Source organism: Haliotis asinina, chromosome 2 (assembly GCF_037392515.1).
Source record: "Haliotis asinina isolate JCU_RB_2024 chromosome 2, JCU_Hal_asi_v2, whole genome shotgun sequence".
Taxonomy (NCBI): Eukaryota; Metazoa; Mollusca; class Gastropoda; order Lepetellida; family Haliotidae; genus Haliotis; species Haliotis asinina.
In genome coordinates, this window is record NC_090281.1 from 63,069,037 (window position 1) to 63,090,119 (window position 21,083).

Below are 21,083 nucleotides of genomic sequence, written 5' to 3' on the forward strand. Positions count from 1 at the left end.
TCCATCAGGTGTCTGGATACATTTCCCAAACAGGTGTCTGGACACATTTCCCAAACAGGTATCTGGACACATTTCCCAATCAGGTGTCTGGATACATTCCCCATAAGGTGTCTGGATACATTTCCCAATCAGGTGTCTGGATACATTCCCATCAGGTGTCTGGACACATTTCCCAATCAGGTGTCTGGACACATTCCCAATCAGGTGTCTGGACACATTTCCCCATCAGATGTCTGGACACATTTCCTCATCAGGTGTCTGGATACATTTCATCATCAGGTGGCTGGATACATTTCATCATCAGATGTCTGGATATCAGAATTCACTTTCCAGTGAGATGTCTGAACATGTTTCTATCAGATATCTGGATAAATTTTCAGATGTCTGAACGTTACTAGCATCACATTTCCAGATACAAACACTTGACAGACTGATGAAATATACCAATCATATGTTGCATGTGTTTTATTAAAAATAAGTGACACGCACACTTTTTCCCAAATAAAATGTGGATTAGTCACAAAATCCTTGGTGACACAGGAACCATACATTCTGAACAAAAAATGGGACAAAAACCAAAATGTTGTCATCCAACCCTGAATGTTTTTTCATGATTTATACAAAACTTGAGAATCCTGGACAATGTCATTATCAAAATGGAAAAAACCTGAAAACATTGCAAGACCCTTAGACAGAATCCTACACTGAATATATCACTCAAATCAGTAAAATAGATATGGCATTCTCAAATACAAAAATTGAAAAATATAAATATATAAAAATATATAAAATGGAATTAAAATGTACAGTCAGAAAACTAAAAAGGCAAATAGACATGCAGAAGATGACAAATCAAATTTTTAATGTTGACAAGCTACTTGTTAACCCCGCACCGTAGCTAGACATAAAAATATATTCAGAACATGCAAGACAAACTTTGTAAATGTATTTTACAAAATAATGGTGTTTGTGTTTTTGTGCTAGCCTCTTGTTTGTACTCAAGTACATAGTTCACAGTCAGTCACCAATGGCTGAAGGGATTGTGTAAATCCAGCATGGGTCCATGCAGGCAGCAAAGTTGTAAGTCCCCATGGTCCCTAGAAAGGTGATCTACCTTCAGTTGTTGGTGATCTATTGCCCATTTATATTTTGTACTGTATATAGTGATTTAATTTTATGACAGCGTGATACTGTGATACTACAGTATTTCTACTGAGCATCACATTGTAGGATGTTGACCTTGATATTTTATGACCATGGATGTTTGTTCTGTGGTGTCAGTGCGTGAAAAACCTACTTAACTGATGACCACTGACATAAACTACAGTATGTTCTTATCAATGAAAGAATGTATACTGAACGCTAAAAGAAAAACACAGCTTTTTGAAAAATTAAATCTCATAAAAGTAAGCATTCTTTTAATGTCTTCTATTTCAAACTCTGACAAAAAATACAGCTGTGTTTCTTTGTTGTTCAGTATATGAATATGACTAATTCTCAAACATTTAGTTTGACTCACTCACTCACTCCACTGACATGTAACATAGGACACAAAAGCAAAATATCACAGATGTGGACACACAGGCCAATTGCAGCTGCCCTTTTGTCAGCTTGAAACTTGTGTTGCCCTGAAACTTGTGTTGCCCTGAAACTGTTGTCTGACTAAATCTTGTACACAATGTCAAACACTGATTTCTTTCACATAATTGTGTTTAGGAGTTTAAGATATTTCTACCTCCAACGTTGAAAAGTTCGATCTTAGTTAAGATTACAATCTTAAATCCGTGCTGTCTTAAGATTGTCTTTGTGCAAGTGGATTAGGGCAACTGTATGGCGATTGCAAAGTTGATTGTAGGGGCCTAAGATTGATTGTAACTAAGATTGCTCTGTGCAAGCGGGCCTTGGTAGTAACATCACTCTTCAGAAGTATCTAGTATTGCCATCACCCATCAGAACCACCCAGTATTGTCATCATTCTTCAGAACAATCCAGTATTACATCACTCTTCAGAACAACTCAGTATTACCATCACTCTTCAGAACCCAGTATTACCATCACCCATCAGAACCACCCAGTACTACCATCACTCTTCATAACAACCCAGTATTACTGTCACTCTTCAGAACCTCCCAGTATTACCATCACTCTTCAGAACAACTCAGTATTACCATCACTCTTCAGAACCCAGTATTACCATCACCCATCAGAACCACCCAGTACTACCATCACTCTTCATAACAACCCAGTATTACTGTCACTCTTCAGAACCTCACAGTATTACATCACTCTTCAGAACCTCCCAGTATTACCATCACTCTTCAGAACAATCCAGTATTACCATCACTTTTCAGAACAACCAAGTATTGCCATCACTCTTCAGAACCTCCCAGTATTAGTGTCACTCTTCAGAACAACCCAGTATTACAGTCACACTTCAGAACGTCCCAGTATTACCATCACCCATCAGAACCACCTGGTATTATAATCACTATTCAGATGTCACCAATCCACAGATTCTGGCACTTCAAAAGAAATCCAACTCTGCACAGAATGTAGCAATAACATACATGGTCACCCATGAACCCATCCATCCCTCTACAGACAGACAGAGCCAGACACACAGACACAGAGACACACACACACACACAGAAAGCAAGGACCACCATAGTGAAGTTACACGGATATATATGAGCTGCGTAGTGTTTGTGGCTCCAGGTCGACCACAGCCACTGAGTAGGTGTTGAAATCATGGATCATGGTGCTGTGGAAGCAGACATTGGAGATGACGATGAGGTATTCGCACAGAGCAAACCATGAGTAGGCTGGAACACAAGAGTGGATCATAGTAATGTTTACAGGCAACTGCATGCTGATATTCTGACTGAAGAAAATTGTTTTATTTAAAATAACATAGAACATGTTTGCACAGGATTAGATTAAATATGCGGATGGTAAATACTTCAATTTTAATATACTGGGTATTCTATAAACCAGTGATTGATATTATTTGTGTCCCTTGCACCAGAATACAACTAGAATCAGACAAGTTGCCCAGTCTGGCCACCAAGTTCTGTCTCCTCTCAAGACAAGGGACTTTGTTCTGGAAACCTCTTCTAACAAGGGACCCACTGTAGACCAGGAAAGCAGAACCATGGACCTGTTCTAAGAAGATCCCAACTAGCCACCAATCACTTTGGGTGTGACTGAAATGTCATTTGTTTGTTGTGTTCAATGTCTTTACTGTCTCCGTGACTTTGTCATTTCTTTCTCAAACCTTTAACTGGAATATTATCCAATATAAACATTTTGTACGTGAGTACATGATTAGTGAATCTCTATCATGAGGTATGTACATGTACTTGTGTGATACTGTCTATTTGTTCGTAACATCATGTGCACATGCTTCTTTACACAAAACTGTGTTTGGACCAAGACATGTTAAAGTGACTTGAACTCAGTCCATAAATGGACAAACTCATGTAAGTAGAATGTGCACTCAGGACACATGTCCATACATGGACAAGCTCTTCAGTAAGTTAAGTTGTCCTTCAAATCAAGAGTCCATCCATTGACAAAGTCCCGAAAGTAGAGGAGGTCATGTGTCTGATGTTCTGTGAGGATAGATACAGTAAACACCAAGATTATTTCCAATATGTTTATTCCAATGTGAATAATAACAAAAATAATATTCATGCACTCTTATTGCAATAGTCTCTTACATGATCTGATCACATGACACTGACACAGAACACTGCTGACCGACCTTACACTGTTAACAGTGACTCTGGCAGGGACAGTGATCAAAATACAGCCAAATACATAACCTGGCGTATTGGGTGTTCCAGGATATAACCTTGTGTAGTGGTTGTTCCTAGAGATAACCTGGTGTATTGGGTGTTCCAGAATATAACCTTGTGTAGTGGTTGTTCCTAGAGATAACCTAGTGTATTGGGTGTTCCAGGATATAACCTTGTGTAGTGGTTGTTCCTAGAGATAACCTGGTGTATTGGGTGTTCCAGGATATAACCTCGTGTAGTGGTTGTTCCTAGAGATAACCTGGTGTATTGGGTGTCCCGGGAGATAAGGTGGTGTAATGGGTTTCTCAAGTATTCTGTTCCAGAGAGATACTTAACAGCAGGCTATATATCTAGTATGGCCAGGTGAACTAAAGCTGTAGGACTGACCTGATGACTATTATAATATGAGGAAATCAAATACAAAATATACAAAACATTCAGTATCAAACATACTGTCAAACTGACAACAAAAATCATACTTATATGACATATTTCTGCTTTTTTCATTTAGCTCATCAAAGCAACAACTGAAACAATATTTGAAGAAATGGAGGAGGCAACAATCAATAGCAACAACAAACAATGATAATTTCTGACAAAGAAATTATGCTTCACAAATGTCCTGTAAATAACAGCCTTATGCAAAACCCATGTGTTACAACAACAGTAGAACACTGGAACAAACATGTGTAGCAATGACACCAACAGGAAATAATTAAAGAGTAATGAAAAACATACTTCATAAAATGTCTAACTTATCCAGTTTCTGAATGTGAACACTGAATTTCAATTACCAGTAGTGCTAAATTCTTACAATTATGTCCCACATACTGGGACCATGCTTGGCCTGTATTTTACACTTCATCAACTGACATCCAACATCTAAGGGACAAGTATTAAGAGATCCCAGTGTTAATTTAATCCTGATGCATGTACTACACATGCTGGTTGTGAAAAGTATTAATTATATAACCTGACTGATGTTTGTGATTTGTTTTGTTAATTTCATTCAGCAAACTTGTGAGGAACCACATCAACTTCCAGAGTATTTTAGTTCAACAATGTTCATATAGCCAATCTTAAGCCTTAAAATATAACAGAGGTTTTAATGCTTCTGTACAATTGGGTATGGAAGGTAGCTTAAATACATTTATTCAGAAAATTATTTACTGCGACAAAATGTGAGAAAACACAAGCGTCCGTATAAACATGGTCCGACTGTTATCTGCTGTGGGTAAGGAAAACCGAGTTCTATGGATGGTCAACTTCTTTTTAGCAATGCAAGCGGCTTGACGGCAGAGAGCCTCTTTGAGAGGCTCATTGCAACAAAGAAGTTGACTCTCTATAGAACTTGGTTTTCCCTCACCTATACAACTTCAATGCCTCTCAAACACGCTCAAGATAGTTAATACTAATAATAGCCACCACAACCTTCATTAGTTCAGGTCAGCTCTGTGTCCAGAATAACTGCTTCACATGACAGACAAACTATTTGTCAGAACTAGTACATACATGAATTTTCAGCATTTTCCAACCTCCATTGCCCCATGTAGAACCAGACAAATAAAAGTAACATAAAACTATTTTGGTATATCTTTGGAGTATGATGTGGGTTTTGCTCACTTCATTTTGTAAACTAAATATTCCAAAATGTGTCCCCATGTCACCTGGTGGGGTTGATCCTATTTTCATTCTATCATGGTAAATATCATGAACTCTTAGCTACCTGGGTGGGAGGGACTGTGTGTTAAAGTTAGTGCTGAGGCAGATATTGATGATGACCTGTTTCTGCTAATTGCTTTGCACTGAGAGATTTCTTGGTATAGTATAGTTTTCACATAAAAAAATAAATGGTCCTACACGGTCCTGTCAAATTTTAATTTTTCAGCATATATTGAGCTTATGAATTATACTAAGTGAAACAGCATACTCAAGTGCATATGAGAAAATATACTAACATAAGCTATTTCAATAAACCAAGTTCAGTTCTGACAACCACAAACATTGAGAAGGCACAGAATTCAAGGACAATCACTATACTGGCGCAAGCACCTAGTCATGCAGCAGAGTCCATCTTTAATTTACATCAGACACTGATACAGCAATCAGACTCCACTAACAACAGACATATGGACTAACAATCTGCTGGGTTAAAAGTCAAAATAGCCTGGCGACTACAAAAATATATGGTCTTAATAAACAACAGCTCACATACTAGAATACATGTTTAGATACTAAATATATGACTTCAGATAATAAACATTTGACTTCATTGTAAAAAAAAAATAACAATGACATTGCAAGTTTCATAGCCTAGACATTTTATCTAATCAAACTAAAAGCTTTGATTCCCTGAGCCAATACTGAGAGCAAAAGGGATTACAAGTGGATTGATGCTTTGATCAGGAGCTGTAGCTATCACGCCTCATAAGCAAAATATCTTTAAATCTGTATCCAAGTTGTCAAACATGTCCAGCAGTGTATTTATAAAATAATGTTCGACGATTGTTTAAACAATTACAGGAAAGGAAGATGGGCACAAACTGCATCAATGATCTTTTTCTGAGGAAAAGAGAGACAACAAAATGGAGTTTGGATACATGGTAGTGAGGAAGGGTGAAAATATTATTCACCATAAAGATACTCAAACACTGTAATCAAATTAATCATACAAGTGCCATTTTATTCATGCTTCCAATTATATATGATTACTCATTAAGTACTTGGAAAATACATGAAAGACAAAAGATTATTTCATGATGCATTCATTAAGAAAAGCATCCATCAAATCATACCAGAAGCTCAAATAACTTGACAAGTAGGCATAGTTTTACAAGACCGGTGGCACTACAGATTACAACCTAGTGACCTTCACATTCAGAAATAACTGTTATTCAGTTGCAGATGTTTGGAATTTTTAAAACTGTTCAATTTATGCAATGATGTGAAACTCAAGACCTTCTTGACCTGCTGTCATGTAGTGAAATGGATTTCATGTTGAGTGAGCAAGTTTGGTTTTACACCGCTTTTAGCACTATTCCTGCAATATCATGAGGACACCAGAAATGGGCTTCACACATTGTAGCCATGTGGGGAATCAAAACCCACATCTTCGTTGTGAAAGGAGAATGCTTCAACAAGGCCACCCCACCTCCCCTTATCTATATAAATACCAATCGGAAACATCTACTGACACATGTTACACTCAATACTGGCATTTGGGCAGATTCAGTTAATTCATGGATATCCCAAGAATCTAGATATGAAGTTTGTGACAGGTCATAATGGGGAAGGCAAAACATTCCTGTAAATATTCCTTAAAGTGTTAGATGCATCACCATATCTACCTACAGGTTTTCTTTGACAGGTATCAAACTACCTTATTTGCCTGATTTTACCTTGAAAGGCCAAATATCATATCTTGATTGTCTTTGATGGGTATTAAGTCACCATATTGACCAGGTTTTTTTTAAAAAAAAACAAAAAGGCATTACATCACCATATATCCCAAGGTATATTTTGAAGGGCAAATTAGTTCAGACAATTTTCATTTCTGTTACAATGGGTTTGCTTAGGTTATGATAATGATAGTTAGATTACCGTATATTATCAGCTGATTATGACTAATATTTTTAAGAGTATGTATATATGAATATGCATGACCATTGTTTAATTGGTTAAAGCAATAAATATGCTTTAAATTAAATATAATATGACTGAAACATGATTAAATATGAATAGATTGCAAAAAAGTACATTCTTCAAATATGTTTTCTTTCTAGTTTGTTCACCATATCCCTTTGTGCCAAGACAAGATTGAAATCTTCAAAATCAAATACTGCCGTTGAATGGAAAGCAATGTTTGTTAAGACTGTGAGATATTCACACGCAGCAAAACCGGTGTACACTGAAAAAAGAAAGAAAAACTACTCAAGGAAATTCATCAAAAAGGACGGATAATGGCAAGTGCCATTAAGACCTTACTGACAGAACACACTGCATTTTGTAACATTACTATTCAGTATTCAAATTAACAGGACAATGGTTCCTCTAAGTTTCAGATGTCTGTGTGACCCCCTGAAAATTAACAGGACCCATAGAATAAGATTAAACACACATTCATAAGATTTATAAACAGCAAACAAGTGTGACATGTCAAATATAACAACTTCAGACAAAGTCATTGTGAAAGTCAGACATTGAGGCCTGAAGATTGTAGACTTTAAGTGGACCGTTGGCTAACCTGCTGGAATTGTCAGAGGGTCAGATGTTATTTGTCAACACTGAACAGTTACAGCAAACTGTGGTTTTAATGATGAAATCGGTCCCTTCTCATTTCTTTATAACCATTCCAGTTAATAATAATTAAATTACGTGTTAGAATCGGTTTTCAAAAATAATCAACCGCCCAAAGATCCAGTGCCAGTTGTTGCTGTATTGGGCTGGCAGCTTCAAGTATTTGCAGGCCCTTATGGTGTTCAATAAAGTATCTGTCAACAGTTTTTTCCAACTGGAATCTTTTCCAACACATAAAAGTGCAGTGACTATAATGATCAGGACTTGCCATACTCGCTGTAGCTTACAAACTACTTGAATTTCATGCCATTGTGCATGTCTAGCTTTGTACTAGTTATAACGGCAGAATTAAACTGTGTGAAACTGTACAGTGCAGTCTATTTTGTTTTTATTGGTTTGACTTTAACAAAATGGGCCTGGAGATTTCATTCAGGACTTGTTGATCTTAAAGCCTGCAGGTCACAACAGGCCCTGATGGCCAACTGGCAAATTAAAGCATTTCAAACATTGCATCAAACACTGCATCAAACCTGCATCAAACACTGCATCAAACCTGCATCAAACCCATGTTTGTCATAAGAGTCAAAATGGTCAGTAAGTGAGTGACTGAGATGGGTTTTACGCTGCTTTTTGAAATATTCCATCAAGATCACACCAGAAATGGGTTTTACATAATCATAATGATAATGTGCCCATGTGGGAAATTGAAGCAGTCTCTACTGTGTGACGAGCGAACACTTTAACCACTAGGCTACCCCACTGCCCCATATGGTCAGTGAGTGACCGGGGTATCTCGATGCTTGGACTGTCTTTCAGTTATTACATATGTGGGGATTGTCCACAGTGAATGAGGAAAGAGACATTTACCACTAGTCAAACACTCTAGTCTGAGAACCCATCATCAGAAGATCCTGTCACAACTAGGGGAAAGCAACTTATGGTACCACAGATTACTGATTTTTTCAACTGTGGATGATCATTGAGCAAAATATTCTTCATTTGCTGAAAACTGGAGTCCAGTCTACCAGGTGCTCTAAAAATGTGAAAAGATGTTTTTAAAAATCTATTTTGCTTATAACTGTTTCAGGTGCATTTGGCCATGCCCCTGACCATGCAATGCCTCTAGTGAGATCATACAGGCTCACTGCAGTGACTCATATGTCCCTGCAAACCAGTGGCTGACAGCATGAGCAACAATCCAGGTCATCACGTTCGTCAGGGAACAATTCAATCAAGGAAAGTAAATATGAAAGAAATATGCAAATATACAAAGAAATATGCATACAGTATGCACAAATATGTAAGTAAGTTGGGTTTTGCAGGGCCTTTAGAAATATTCCAGCAATATCACAATGAGGAACACCCTAAATGGTCTTCACACACTGTACCCATGTGGGAGATCAAAACCAGGCCTTCAGCGTGATGAGTGAATGCTTTAACCACTAGGCTACACAACTGACCCCAAGATGTATAAACTGAACATGGAAAAACAGGTATTGTATCCCTAGAGCACACAGTGGTATCCACAGATAGTGATATCCACAGATAACATACTGCAGAGTAACAGATTCCTATTGGATATGATCTTATATCTCACAGTTCTGTATACCATACACCTCCATTATCTAAGTTTCACTTGTTTTGTCTGGTCCATGGGTGTTATTACGGGGTGTTATTACGGGGTGTTATTACGGATAAAACATATCAGAGCAAAACAAATGAAGTCTGTACGTAATTTTTTGAATATTTTTGTGATCACTGTGTGTGCTAAAAACTCAGTAATAAATGGGACATGTATTCACAGGAACATTTTAAGGTATGCTAGACAAACATAGTCAGGGATATATGTAAATCTTGATGAAATAACACTGAGGAGTAACAATCATTAAAATACCAATATCCCTAACTTATTTTGTCTGGTATATTTACGGAATTCTGCACACCAGACGAAGCATAACAGGGTTAGATTTAAGTATTCATGTCCTTCACTGGTGCGGTCTCTAACTGCCAAGCCTGTACCCAAGTGCATGGTAATGTTTTTCAGTGATTAATGAACCTATTTTTTAACTTTTAGTTAAAACAGACATACAAAAAGAGATTCACATACACGTATTGGATATCATTGGAAATTGTCTTGATTTGTAACTTACAAAATCAGTTCATCAGTGAATAAACTACATATATAAAATATGTTATACAAAGTGTTTAAAATACCCCATTTTCAGTGATAGTGGTACAGGCTTTTGTGCAAATTTCAGCGTTTGAAGAAAGAATTTCTTAGTTTGGCCAGACAGCTCTATTTTTTTATACCACTGTCCCACATTCATAATTCAGTATTCAAATAGTACCAAACAATAATACTCTTGGATGTTTATCTACTGACAGTATGTTTTTGTTGATGTTCTATAATAACGTTACCATGACGAGGCCAGGAAAGGGGAAGAGAGGGTACACAAACTGTTATGTCAAGGCACAAAGTGACAAATAAAGATATCTCCTGTAACAATATTTAGAAATAAGCAACATAACTTAAAACCATAAGATGTACAAATAATCTAACTATTAAAATATGCAATGTGTCCAAAGAAAACACAATACATATTTCTTCACCTTAAGGAGCAAAGAGAAAATGAATTTAGAAAAAGAATAAGATACATTACTCAGTCATACACATCATCAAGACATACTTACTATAAGATATTTATATAGCACACACATCCAGGCAACTAGTGCTTGCTCAGGGCGCTGACGTATATTTCCCTAGATCATCAGATGTCAGTATCAACAGCCCATCCTGTTATCAATCTCAACTTCCTGTGGAGTATATAACTCTTGCTGCCTCTAAGTGCACCAAGTTATTTGTCGTCGTCTCATCCTGTCGAGGTACTCATTCACAGCTGGGTGGACTAGGACACATAGTCACAGTACTTTGTCCAAGTTTACTGCACGTTGCTGTACCCACAACGAAGTGTTTGCACATATTCACGTGGCCACCATCTGGTCATGTACCAACTGATTCGTGAGTTCTTGTAAGTGCACAGGGTGTGTACTGTACACAAGGGGTTGTGACAACACGGAAAGAGTCTGCAAGTTGCATCATGTCACACTTATCTACAATATCATTTTCAATAGGAAAACCTGAAATATGATGCTAAGCAATTTCTTTCGATGCTCAATGGTAATGAACCAATCATCAAATGTGAGATTTCAACCAATCTCAAGTCTCCAGCAACCCATGCTTGTCATAAGAGGCTACTAATAGGATCGGGTGGTCAGGCTCACTGACTTGGTTGACACATGTCATATCCAAACTGTGTAGGTCAATGCCCATGTAGTTGATCACTGGATTGTCTGGTCCAGTCTCCATTATTTACAACCAGCCGCCATGTAGCTGGAATATTACTGAGTGCAGCATTAGATAACCATCATGGGCCAACACACAAGCAGCTCACTCCTCAAGCGGTGAGTAAGAACACATATCACCTATTCTGTTTGCAGTGAAAACGTACCGATGAATTTCACTTTAAACAAAAAGGTGAAATTAAGATTGCGATTCCTCATAATTTTACCTTGCCAATTGAAAATTTAAGCCTCAGAATTTTATTCAACTAAGGACAAAAGTTATTTAACAAACGAACATAGATTGAAATCATTCTTGTAAGTTTGTATCACACAATGTGCCACTACTCTGATGCATCATGTTACATTATCACTCTATTTGTATGAATGAGAAAAAGAAGCCTGTGACCTTTCATGAGGTAATAAATCACTGAACCACACCCTACAACATCTGCAGTCAGGTCACATACATCACATGAAACCTGTAGGACTGATGACCTGGAACCATGGAGATGGTGACCAGGGAAGGAAGGATGGAGGAGGGTTGGTTGGTGTAGACCTGTAGGAGTGATGGCCTTGAACCCGTTGCTTGACAACAGTATAAGAATCCATACCAAAACGGTGCATCATATAATAAAGAAGTTGTTATACGTTATTATTGAACCCTGGAGCTGGTGAGCAGGGAAGAAAAGTAGGGAGGAAGGTTGCCCAGTGTAGGCCTGTATGACTGATGACTTTGTACCCTGGAGCATGGAAGCTGGATTTGTCAGCTGTTCATCTCAGGCTTTGTCATATATTCTACATTATACTTTACAAACAGGCCACTGTGGTGTAGTTTAACACTGACAGTGGCAAGGAACAACAAAGAAAATTTCATAGTATCTGCCAGTTATGAACACATTCAGTCACATTTACACCTGATAGTTGTAAGAGGAGTGTCAGATGATGATCAGACACACAATATCAGCTTGAGTATTCCATACAGTGTTATGCTTTATCTGTATGAATACAGATGAGGAAGGAGCACAAGGGCTGCCATGACTACAAATCTGATCATCCTATCAAATGTATGTGACATGGGTCAAGAAACTTTTAAAAACCGGCTTATTAATACAATTTGTGATCCGGAGATGTGATCATGCCTCTTTTATGTGAACTAGCCACTAGTATTCCTAACCCTGGTTCTATACAGATACCTGACATTCACATCCATCTGGCATCCATCAGAAGTGGTAGGAGTTTGTGTGAATGCCATGTCAAAGACCAACTTATCAATCGTATAGTAATTGTATAGTAATTATAATCAGTGGTTGCCCTGACACAGGAAACCTGTGTATTTGACACAAAATGATCTCAAATATGCAGTGAATTTAAAAACTTGCATTATTCTTGACCCAATGCTGCTGGGCCCGAAGTTAGATAATCCAAGCTTCTATTTCACTGTTGTTCAAAACTACAGTGGAAGCTGTCTAAACCGGCACTCAATGGGACTGAAGAAATAATCTGGTTTAATCAATGTGCCAGATTGTAGAGCTAATGATAAATGTACAAGCCACAGACGGGCGCTGAGATTTCACGCCAATGTTTGCCAGTTAACTGGTTAGTTCTGATGAAATACCTGATCTGCTTTACCTTGCTTTTTATTGTTAGTAAACAGTCACAGCTAAGTCTTGATGAAGTTCCATTCTGAAGCTGACTCCCAAAAACATGTCCACGACTCTCATGACAACTGGCAGTCATGATGAACCCTAAATTTTCATGTCTAGGGCAAATACAACAACATTTCAAACAAGTTTCTCTGCCACTGCTTGATGTCTGACAACAAATTGAACTTGCTGCTAAAGTTAAATTCTTTTTGGCTTATTAAAGTGACTACGGTACTAGGAATAAACAATCTGCCAACACTGATTATATATTTGTTTTGCCAACTAAGCAATTACAAAATTTTAAAATTAGGGACATCATTAACTGAGTGAGTGAGTGAGTGAGAGAGTGAGAGTACAGTTTTACATCCCTTTTAGGAATATTCCAGCAGTTGGAGGAATCGAAACCAGGACTTCAGTGTGATGATGCTTCAACCACTAGACTACTCCACGCCCCCACTGACAGACCTTGTAACAATACCCCATTAGATCAGCATCACATATGCCATGGGAATAATAAGAAATCTGCAATTTTCCATACAAATTTTCAGGCATCATGGGTGACTGGGCACATTCACATTGTCATATTGTCTATGGGCATCGTGTGATGCAGCCTACGGGTCATTTCACTGGTTGTTAACCACACAAACGCATGGGGTGAGTTTTGTTTTTCACCTGTTAGCAATATTCGAGCAATATCACAGTGGGGGACATCAGACATGGGCTTCGTACATTGTAACCATATAGTTATTCTAACCCGTGTCTTCTGCGTGACAAGCAAACGTGTTGACCACTAGGCTACCCCACCACCAGCAACCACATGGAAATGGATTTACAGGCAGTTTGGCAACCACGCATGGAATGTTAACCTGAAAGAAACTCTGTCAGTCATCACACATAATTAGGTGATGACGTTGTTGTGATATGTTTAACCCAATGGGAAGACAGGGTTAGAATAGTCTCTTGCAGCTTACACTAGTCATAAGGGGAGACCCAAACAATATGGTGGTCAGATGTGGACTGTTGCTCATAATATCAATCACTGGACTGTCAGGACCAGATTTTCCACAGCTATCATACAGCTGGACTCTCATTGAGTGCAGTGTTATACAACAAACATGACATCTGATATATAAGTGAACCATTTACAACATGAGTAGGAGATAATTATTAGAAATATTTCACAGGTTCATATTTGCCATCTAGGTATTCATAGGTGTCTGTCCTTACCGTAAGGTTCACAGTAAGCGTTGTGACGAAAGAAGAGATACACAGCAAACATGAAGATGGAAATGTTGAAGAGGAACAACGAGCCCTTGTGTCGCAGAGATTTTCTCTCCTGGAAAATAAACAAAATAGTAAGCGTTGCATGGTTTTAGATGACTTTTAGCAAATATTCCAGCAATATCACAGCAGGGGACATCAGAAATGGTCTTCACACATGGTGCACATGTGGGGAATCAAACCCAGGTATATTGCATGAGCCAACGCTTCAACCACTAGGCTACCTCACGGCCCCAAACCCAAAACCAGGATGGAACATGGCAAGACATGAGCAGGACTATGTTCAACAGTTGATTTGGTTCAAATTCTAAAATCTAGGGGTATTTTTGAATGAATGACCATGTTTGAGACATCAAATTATAACTGCAAATGTGTTGGGTTGTTATACATTGAAAACAGTTTGGGTCTGTATGCCTTTTGACAAACATAGTTTCATCAGTTATTAGTCTATGTAAATTTTTTATCCTTCTCAAAAAGCCAAATTACAAAAACAAGCTATTCAACTTCAGATTTCATTCAAACAGCTTGAACATGAGGACAATGACATTCAAACTGCAAGTCTGTTATGCAGTCATGCCCTGTTTATCTGAAAACTTGTGTTTTTCAATGTTGAAAATCATCTGGACAAACGAATTTCCGGATATCTAAACCACGGACCATATGTACATGTACAAAGAAACGTACAAAGAAACAAACATAATAGGCCTCGAACGTAATCTTTATTGATTTGTAACATGTCAACAAGCACATGCTGTTTCACCTTCATATTTCCTGCTTGATACACTGTGTCTAGACTTACACCATGTTAACAAGCCATGAGAATAAGCAAAGTCTGTGATACCTATGCTATTGCCACAAGTATGTGCTTTTTCAGTTAACATTTCATCATTGAAGGGCAAATTGACATGCCTCAAAATTAACTCAGTGTCAACTTGCTAATTACAGGTAGTTAATGTTCTCACGTTTCAAAGACTGCTGTCTTTTTTATGTTAGGGCACACAAGGTCAATTGGTATTCGCATGTGTATACATACTGCCAAGTGCTCAGCCATCCGGATATACGAGACATAAATGCATATAATTTAGCGGTTTGAATGTGAAAATGACCGTCTAGTTACGGAAACCAAAGTTCCGAATAAGTGAGCAATTTTACAATGTTGTGAATTTGTTTAAGGAATTTTCATTCAGAAAGCGGGTTTTCCAGATACCTGAGGTTCAGATAGACGGAGCACGACTGTATTACTACTGTATCTAGTATGGCTGGACTCTCATTAGCTGACTGACACACCCCACTCTGCTGGGAGCTACATACTGAATGTAAGATGGACCTTCCATTGCCTGACTGTTCCCATGTGTGATATACCATATGTAACATGGACCTTCCATTGGCTGACCGTCCCCAGGTGCTACAACTCTGTACGTAAGATGTACCTCCCATTGCCTGACTGTCCCCAGGTAATACATACCGTATGTAAAATGGACCTTCCATTGGCTGACCGTCCCCAGCTACTACACACTGTACATCAGATAAACCTTCCATTGGCCGATATATATATATATGTATATACACAGTACGCAAGTTGGACCTCCCATTGCCTGACTGTGCCCAGGTACTATATACCTTATGTAACATGGCCCTCCCATTGGCTGACCATCCCCTAGTGCTATGTACCCTATGCAACATGGATCCTTCCATAGCCTGACTGTCCCCAGATGTTACATACCGTATGTAAGATGGACCTTCCATTGGCTGACCGTCCCCAGGAGAAGACGTAGGTGGTCAGTAACATGTATATCAGTGAGCACACCATGAACAGGATGAAGAACTTCTCATGTAGATCTGTAAATATCAAACTTGGGGCTAGAAACATCACCTTTTCTTGGCTGTTGAATGCTGCCAGAATATACTAATACTAGGTACATGAATTACAATCAGGCCATGGACAATGCTTGAAAGGACACAACAGACAGTTTTTATGTTTCATGCAAAACTTCAGAATCTGGATATAATTGTAAATTACAGACAATTGTGACCATGAAAATTCTGCTTCGAATACCAGGACACATCATTGAGACCGCTATGCATCATAGTGATCACTACATATCATAGAGACCGTAAGTAAGAGGCTACACAAACTTACTTCTCTAATCAAGATAACTATCCACACAAAGGTACAATCACATACAGCAACCAACAGCACAAACCATGAACCCCTTATTTCAATATCATTTTAGTCAATTCTTATCACATGCAAAGTACTCACAACATTTACTCAGCATAACCACAAAGGGACATTACTCTGCACAGTATAATCACATCTAACACTGTAGAGCCATCTGAACATATAGCCATCTAAAGAGACATAACTCGATACCCAATTTGCTTGAGATCATTGATCTGCAGATGCATCCTTTGCATAGGATGAAAAAATAAACCTTACCATCATATTTCTATTTTTCATCCCACTCAAATATGTGATCAAAGTAACAAACATTGAAATCTGACCCAAGCCATGAACAAAGACCTGCCCTTTTAATGATGACAGATATATTAGTTTCTCATCAATTGTACCATTTCTAGAGAAAGATTTGATGGCCTATTCAACAGAGTGACTTAACTGTCCCACTGCATCCCCCTGGTGGAATACTGCTGAACCTAGTGAGTACAATATTAAACAACAGAGAAACTGCATCATACTTATGCTATTAACACACATCACCAACACTCAAACTGTAACTTCTTTCCAAGGCATTTTAGCTTTTCCTTCACTCAAATTGTATCTAAGCATTGATTTCCGTCAATAATGAAAAGATTTTATTTCGGGATCCAAAAGAAAATAATCAGTAACAATTCTTCAGACACTTTTTCAAACAGAACTAACAACAGTTATGATTTTTCTTGAAAGTAGTCATAGCAACATCTGTGACATGACACTTGTTTGCTCACCATGGTTCTCTGTAGACGATACGTAGGTCAGACCTATCAGGGCCAAGTTTTCACAGATGTGTAGAAATGTGCACAAGGCTGCCAGTGTTTTATACAATTCATTTCTTTGTCCGACGTGAATTGATGTGTGGTAGCTGTAGTATGCAATAGCCACCATGAACCGCGGCGAGCAGTGGAGTGCAATACACACTCGCCATACATATCGCTGTGGGGTGAGATCTCCTATAGCAGCGCTTATTGATGGTAAAAAGTTTGGAACCTGTGAAAGATAAACCCAAACTTTCTATTTTCAACAGAATTCATCATAAGTAACATGTTTTCAGAGTACATACATAAACTGTCTCTTAGCATTATTTTCTGTAGACTTAGAGTTATTTGATTGATTTTAATTTGCTCAACTTAGGGACCATTCATAATCTATGGCTTGGGGAGTTTGATGATGATTTCAAGGTAAGGGGCTCAACCATTTTGTTCTGGGGCGGGAGGGGGGTCATCAATTGTGTACACATGTACAGGCTCGGGGGGGGTGGGGGGGTGGTGGTGGCCATCATTGATTCATTGATTTTATACATGGCATGCAGGAGGACTACTTACTCTACTTGCACATTGTACATGATTCACCAAAAACATCATTATCACCCCCTCTCCCCCTAGTCAAATTAATCCTGATAGCTTACTTGACCAAAAGAAATCTTGAAAGAACTGAACTTCAGATTAGTGAGCAAGTTGGGTTCAACACCCCTCTTAGCAATATTTCTCCAATAGCATGGTGGGGAACACAAGAAATGGGCTTTACACATGCCCATTTTGGGAATTGAACTCTAGACTTTGGAGTGATAAGCAAAGACATTAAAGGGGCACTGATGCGGAGCAATTTCCGTGGACTGGTGTAAACCTTTGTTATTGTTTTTCTCCAGTGAGTACCCGGATGATATCCCAGAATTCGTGACTGGTTCGTGACCTCTGCTGCGCAGTCCGTATGTGCAACTGATAGTTTAATTATAGACAGATCAACTGAGGTGAAGTCATTTTTACTTCATTACAAATGTATTATGAAAACAAATGAAACACTTTGAAGATTAATCATCTGCCAGTGGTAGAAATGGTAAAAAACTATCAGGACGGAAAAATACCGAAGCCAATGTACGTCTCTATATTTTGTCTCATAACCCTAATTAGTTTATTGTCATATTTGTATTAATTTGAAAATTAATAAAAGAACACACGGTCTGTTTATACTCGTAGTAAATTTCTAACATAACAGCAACATTTATACATTGTATAGATTGCCAATGTGGATCCTATTTCACACACATACGCGATCTAGTGTGAGTTTTCTGTCATATCGATTCTGCTGAATGCTACAACAAATAAATTAAAACAAAATGCAAATAATGAATGTAAAACAGATTAAAACTAATTTTATAGCAACAATGTCAGGCTACTACCTTGTTCAGGAATGTATCGATATCCACGTAAAAGAAATCGTATTCCATTCATCTGCAGCTGGTAAATAATCCTGGTCTGTGTCACGTGTCTTACACAACTATCTAAAGCAACACATCGTTTCACGTCATTCGTTGGTGAAAACCTGATAAACCTCTCACTGGTCACCCAAGATAGCACACCTGGCAACTAATTGTATGATGTCCGCTATTCTAAGTAATTTAGTTAACCAATAAAGAGCAATCAATCAATCAACGCAAATGTGGTTAATTCTTTGAAGAGAGGATGTTGTTTTTACAATCGCACTTTACGACAGGGTGTAGTCATCTACACACACTACCTTTTGACAAAAGTAATTAATCAATCAGTGTGTTATCGGTTAATCTTTTGATCGATGTTTGTTTTTGTAACTCAGCTGATAAACCCTCTTGCATCACTTACATGCACATATTACATAACATACAATAAATTTGCCGTTACAGACCTTAATTTATAATGTTGAGTATTTACTCCAGACAGGAGAAATGCCAAATGGGAACCTTTGTTGAGTAACCTGAGTGGTGTTACTACTAATTATACCTGTTATGAATTCATTAATTGACCATCCAGTGAATGATGACAAATAACACGTGTAGGTTTACACCATCAAACGCGAGTTACAGCAAGGAAGATGTAATCTCTGTGTCGCATGCAGCCTGAAAACACTTATGGGCCGAAAGTGTTTTGAGGATACCAACGGAATTTCGTTACATAAGTAATACATACAGGCATTTGCTGTGTACTTGGGTAAATAGGTGAAATAAGGGGTTTTTTATTTACGTAAGAAAATTTTCAGATTTCTCTACCAAAGGCAAAGTCATCGTTTATTGTTTACAAATTCAAATAAATCAACTATGTGTTTTTATTATCATAAATAATAAACCATTGTAGCTACCATAGCTACCAAAATTCACGTATGATAGTTGCTATCACAGCTGAACCAACACTCAAAATTACCTAAATATAAAGCTTTGCAATCTTCCATACTGAAACAAATGGCTTGCTACGTGCCTGTAGACATCATATTTTCATGTAACATGATTGAATATCGAGGTCAAAAACAGAGAAATAGGATAAAATTGACTAACTATACCATCCAAGCATCATATTTTCATGTAACATGATTAAATATCGAGGTTAAAGACACAGAAATAGGATCAAATTGAGTAACTATACCATCCAAGCATCCGAAAAAAACTACACTGCTGGGATATTTTGTTACGATCAGACAAGGAATACCATGGATATTTTTAAATAATGGCATATGATGGGCATCCTGACTCTTCTGGGTGAAGAAATTCTGCTAATATGGACAGGAGCCCAGTTCCTTTGTCCGTCACGGTCGAAGGAGCGGGCGCTGACCAATTTGCAGTTTGGTTCCGTAATTAGACCGTTGGCGAGAAACATTCGCTCCGCATCAGTGCCCCTTTAACCCCTGGGCTACCCCACTGCCACTTCTGACTAATCGCTTATGATGCAACCACATTATACTGAATAGTTTATACAGTCTAAATTTTATAACTGAGAGGGTTTTCACCCATCATCCCACCGAAGAGATCAGCAAAGTATTTCTCATAGCAACATTGGAATGTCAGTGTACTTCTGAACTGCAAGACTGTGACCACAGTTATGGTAAAACTATTTTACAAAACCGGCTGTGGGCCATTATAGGCTTTGTCATTGACTGCATATGAATCCATCATTCACAACTGTGGACGTTTTATCAGTGGGGCTTTGGGTTTTTTTAGATCTACATTTCCTTGTGTTTTTCCATCAGTTTTATATCGACTGAAATCGGACGAACTTATTTACTTAGCCACTGGTAGAAAGTGTTGTGATATACAAAACACGCCATGAGATCCACATAAATACTGACCAATTGTCAATAACCCTCCGTTCATTTCCTAATTTTACGTACCCCACAGTGTGTTTTTGTGGAAGATTCGAAGTTGAATATCACCGACCAAATCACGCAGAAACAAGTTGCAAATATTGGCAAACTGCAAACAATCTTGCCCAGTGTCGCAAGCGAAACTTTGAAATGCACTGGTTTGTTGTGATCTGAATAACTTGCAGGCATGACCTAGTGTTATGTTGAATATATAAAAATAAACTTGAGGTAAACATATGACATGTGGAGAACCCCGGAAGAAAATATGGTTGCATGATGCTTTCCCTACGACTAGTTTTACTCTCTTATTACAAACACAACGCAAGCCAATAGTTCGTAAACAAACGATAAAACTGGGGTTGGAAGGATTAAATAAGATATAAATGCTTATGAATTTCACGA

The 21,083-nt window shown here is 38.1% G+C and overlaps 1 protein-coding gene across 2 annotated transcripts; it reads right to left on the reverse strand.

Moving 5' to 3' along the window:
- Nucleotides 1-750: 750 nt before the first annotated feature.
- LOC137274114 (post-GPI attachment to proteins factor 2-like) lies at nt 751-20,945 on the reverse strand. Of its 2 annotated transcripts, none has more exons than XM_067807111.1 (5): nt 20,709-20,939; nt 17,306-17,564; nt 16,083-16,198; nt 14,306-14,414; nt 751-2,822 (listed from the first exon to the last, which is right to left on the reverse strand). In XM_067807111.1, exons 1-5 carry the CDS (start codon nt 20,868-20,870, stop codon nt 2,674-2,676), a joined length of 795 nt encoding a protein of 264 aa, XP_067663212.1. In that variant the 5' UTR covers nt 20,871-20,939; the 3' UTR covers nt 751-2,673. The 2 variants fall into 2 exon arrangements, with proteins under 2 accessions (XP_067663212.1, XP_067663213.1); XM_067807112.1 differs by lacking the exon at nt 751-2,822 and adding an exon at nt 5,043-7,704 and having other exon boundaries at nt 20,709-20,945.
- Between the last annotated feature and the right edge of the window lie 138 nt (nt 20,946-21,083).

Coding starts and splice junctions, on each gene's coding strand:
- LOC137274114 (XM_067807111.1), bottom strand. CDS start 20,870: ATGCCTGCAAGTTATTCAGATCACAACAAACCAGTGCATTTCAAAGTT. Junction 14,415..16,082: donor GAAGGTCCATCTTACATACG/GTATGTAACATC, acceptor TTTATTTTCCAG/GAGAGAAAATCTCTGCGACA. Junction 2,823..14,305: donor CGCTTACTGTGAACCTTACG/GTAAGGACAGAC, acceptor CTTGTGTTCCAG/CCTACTCATGGTTTGCTCTG.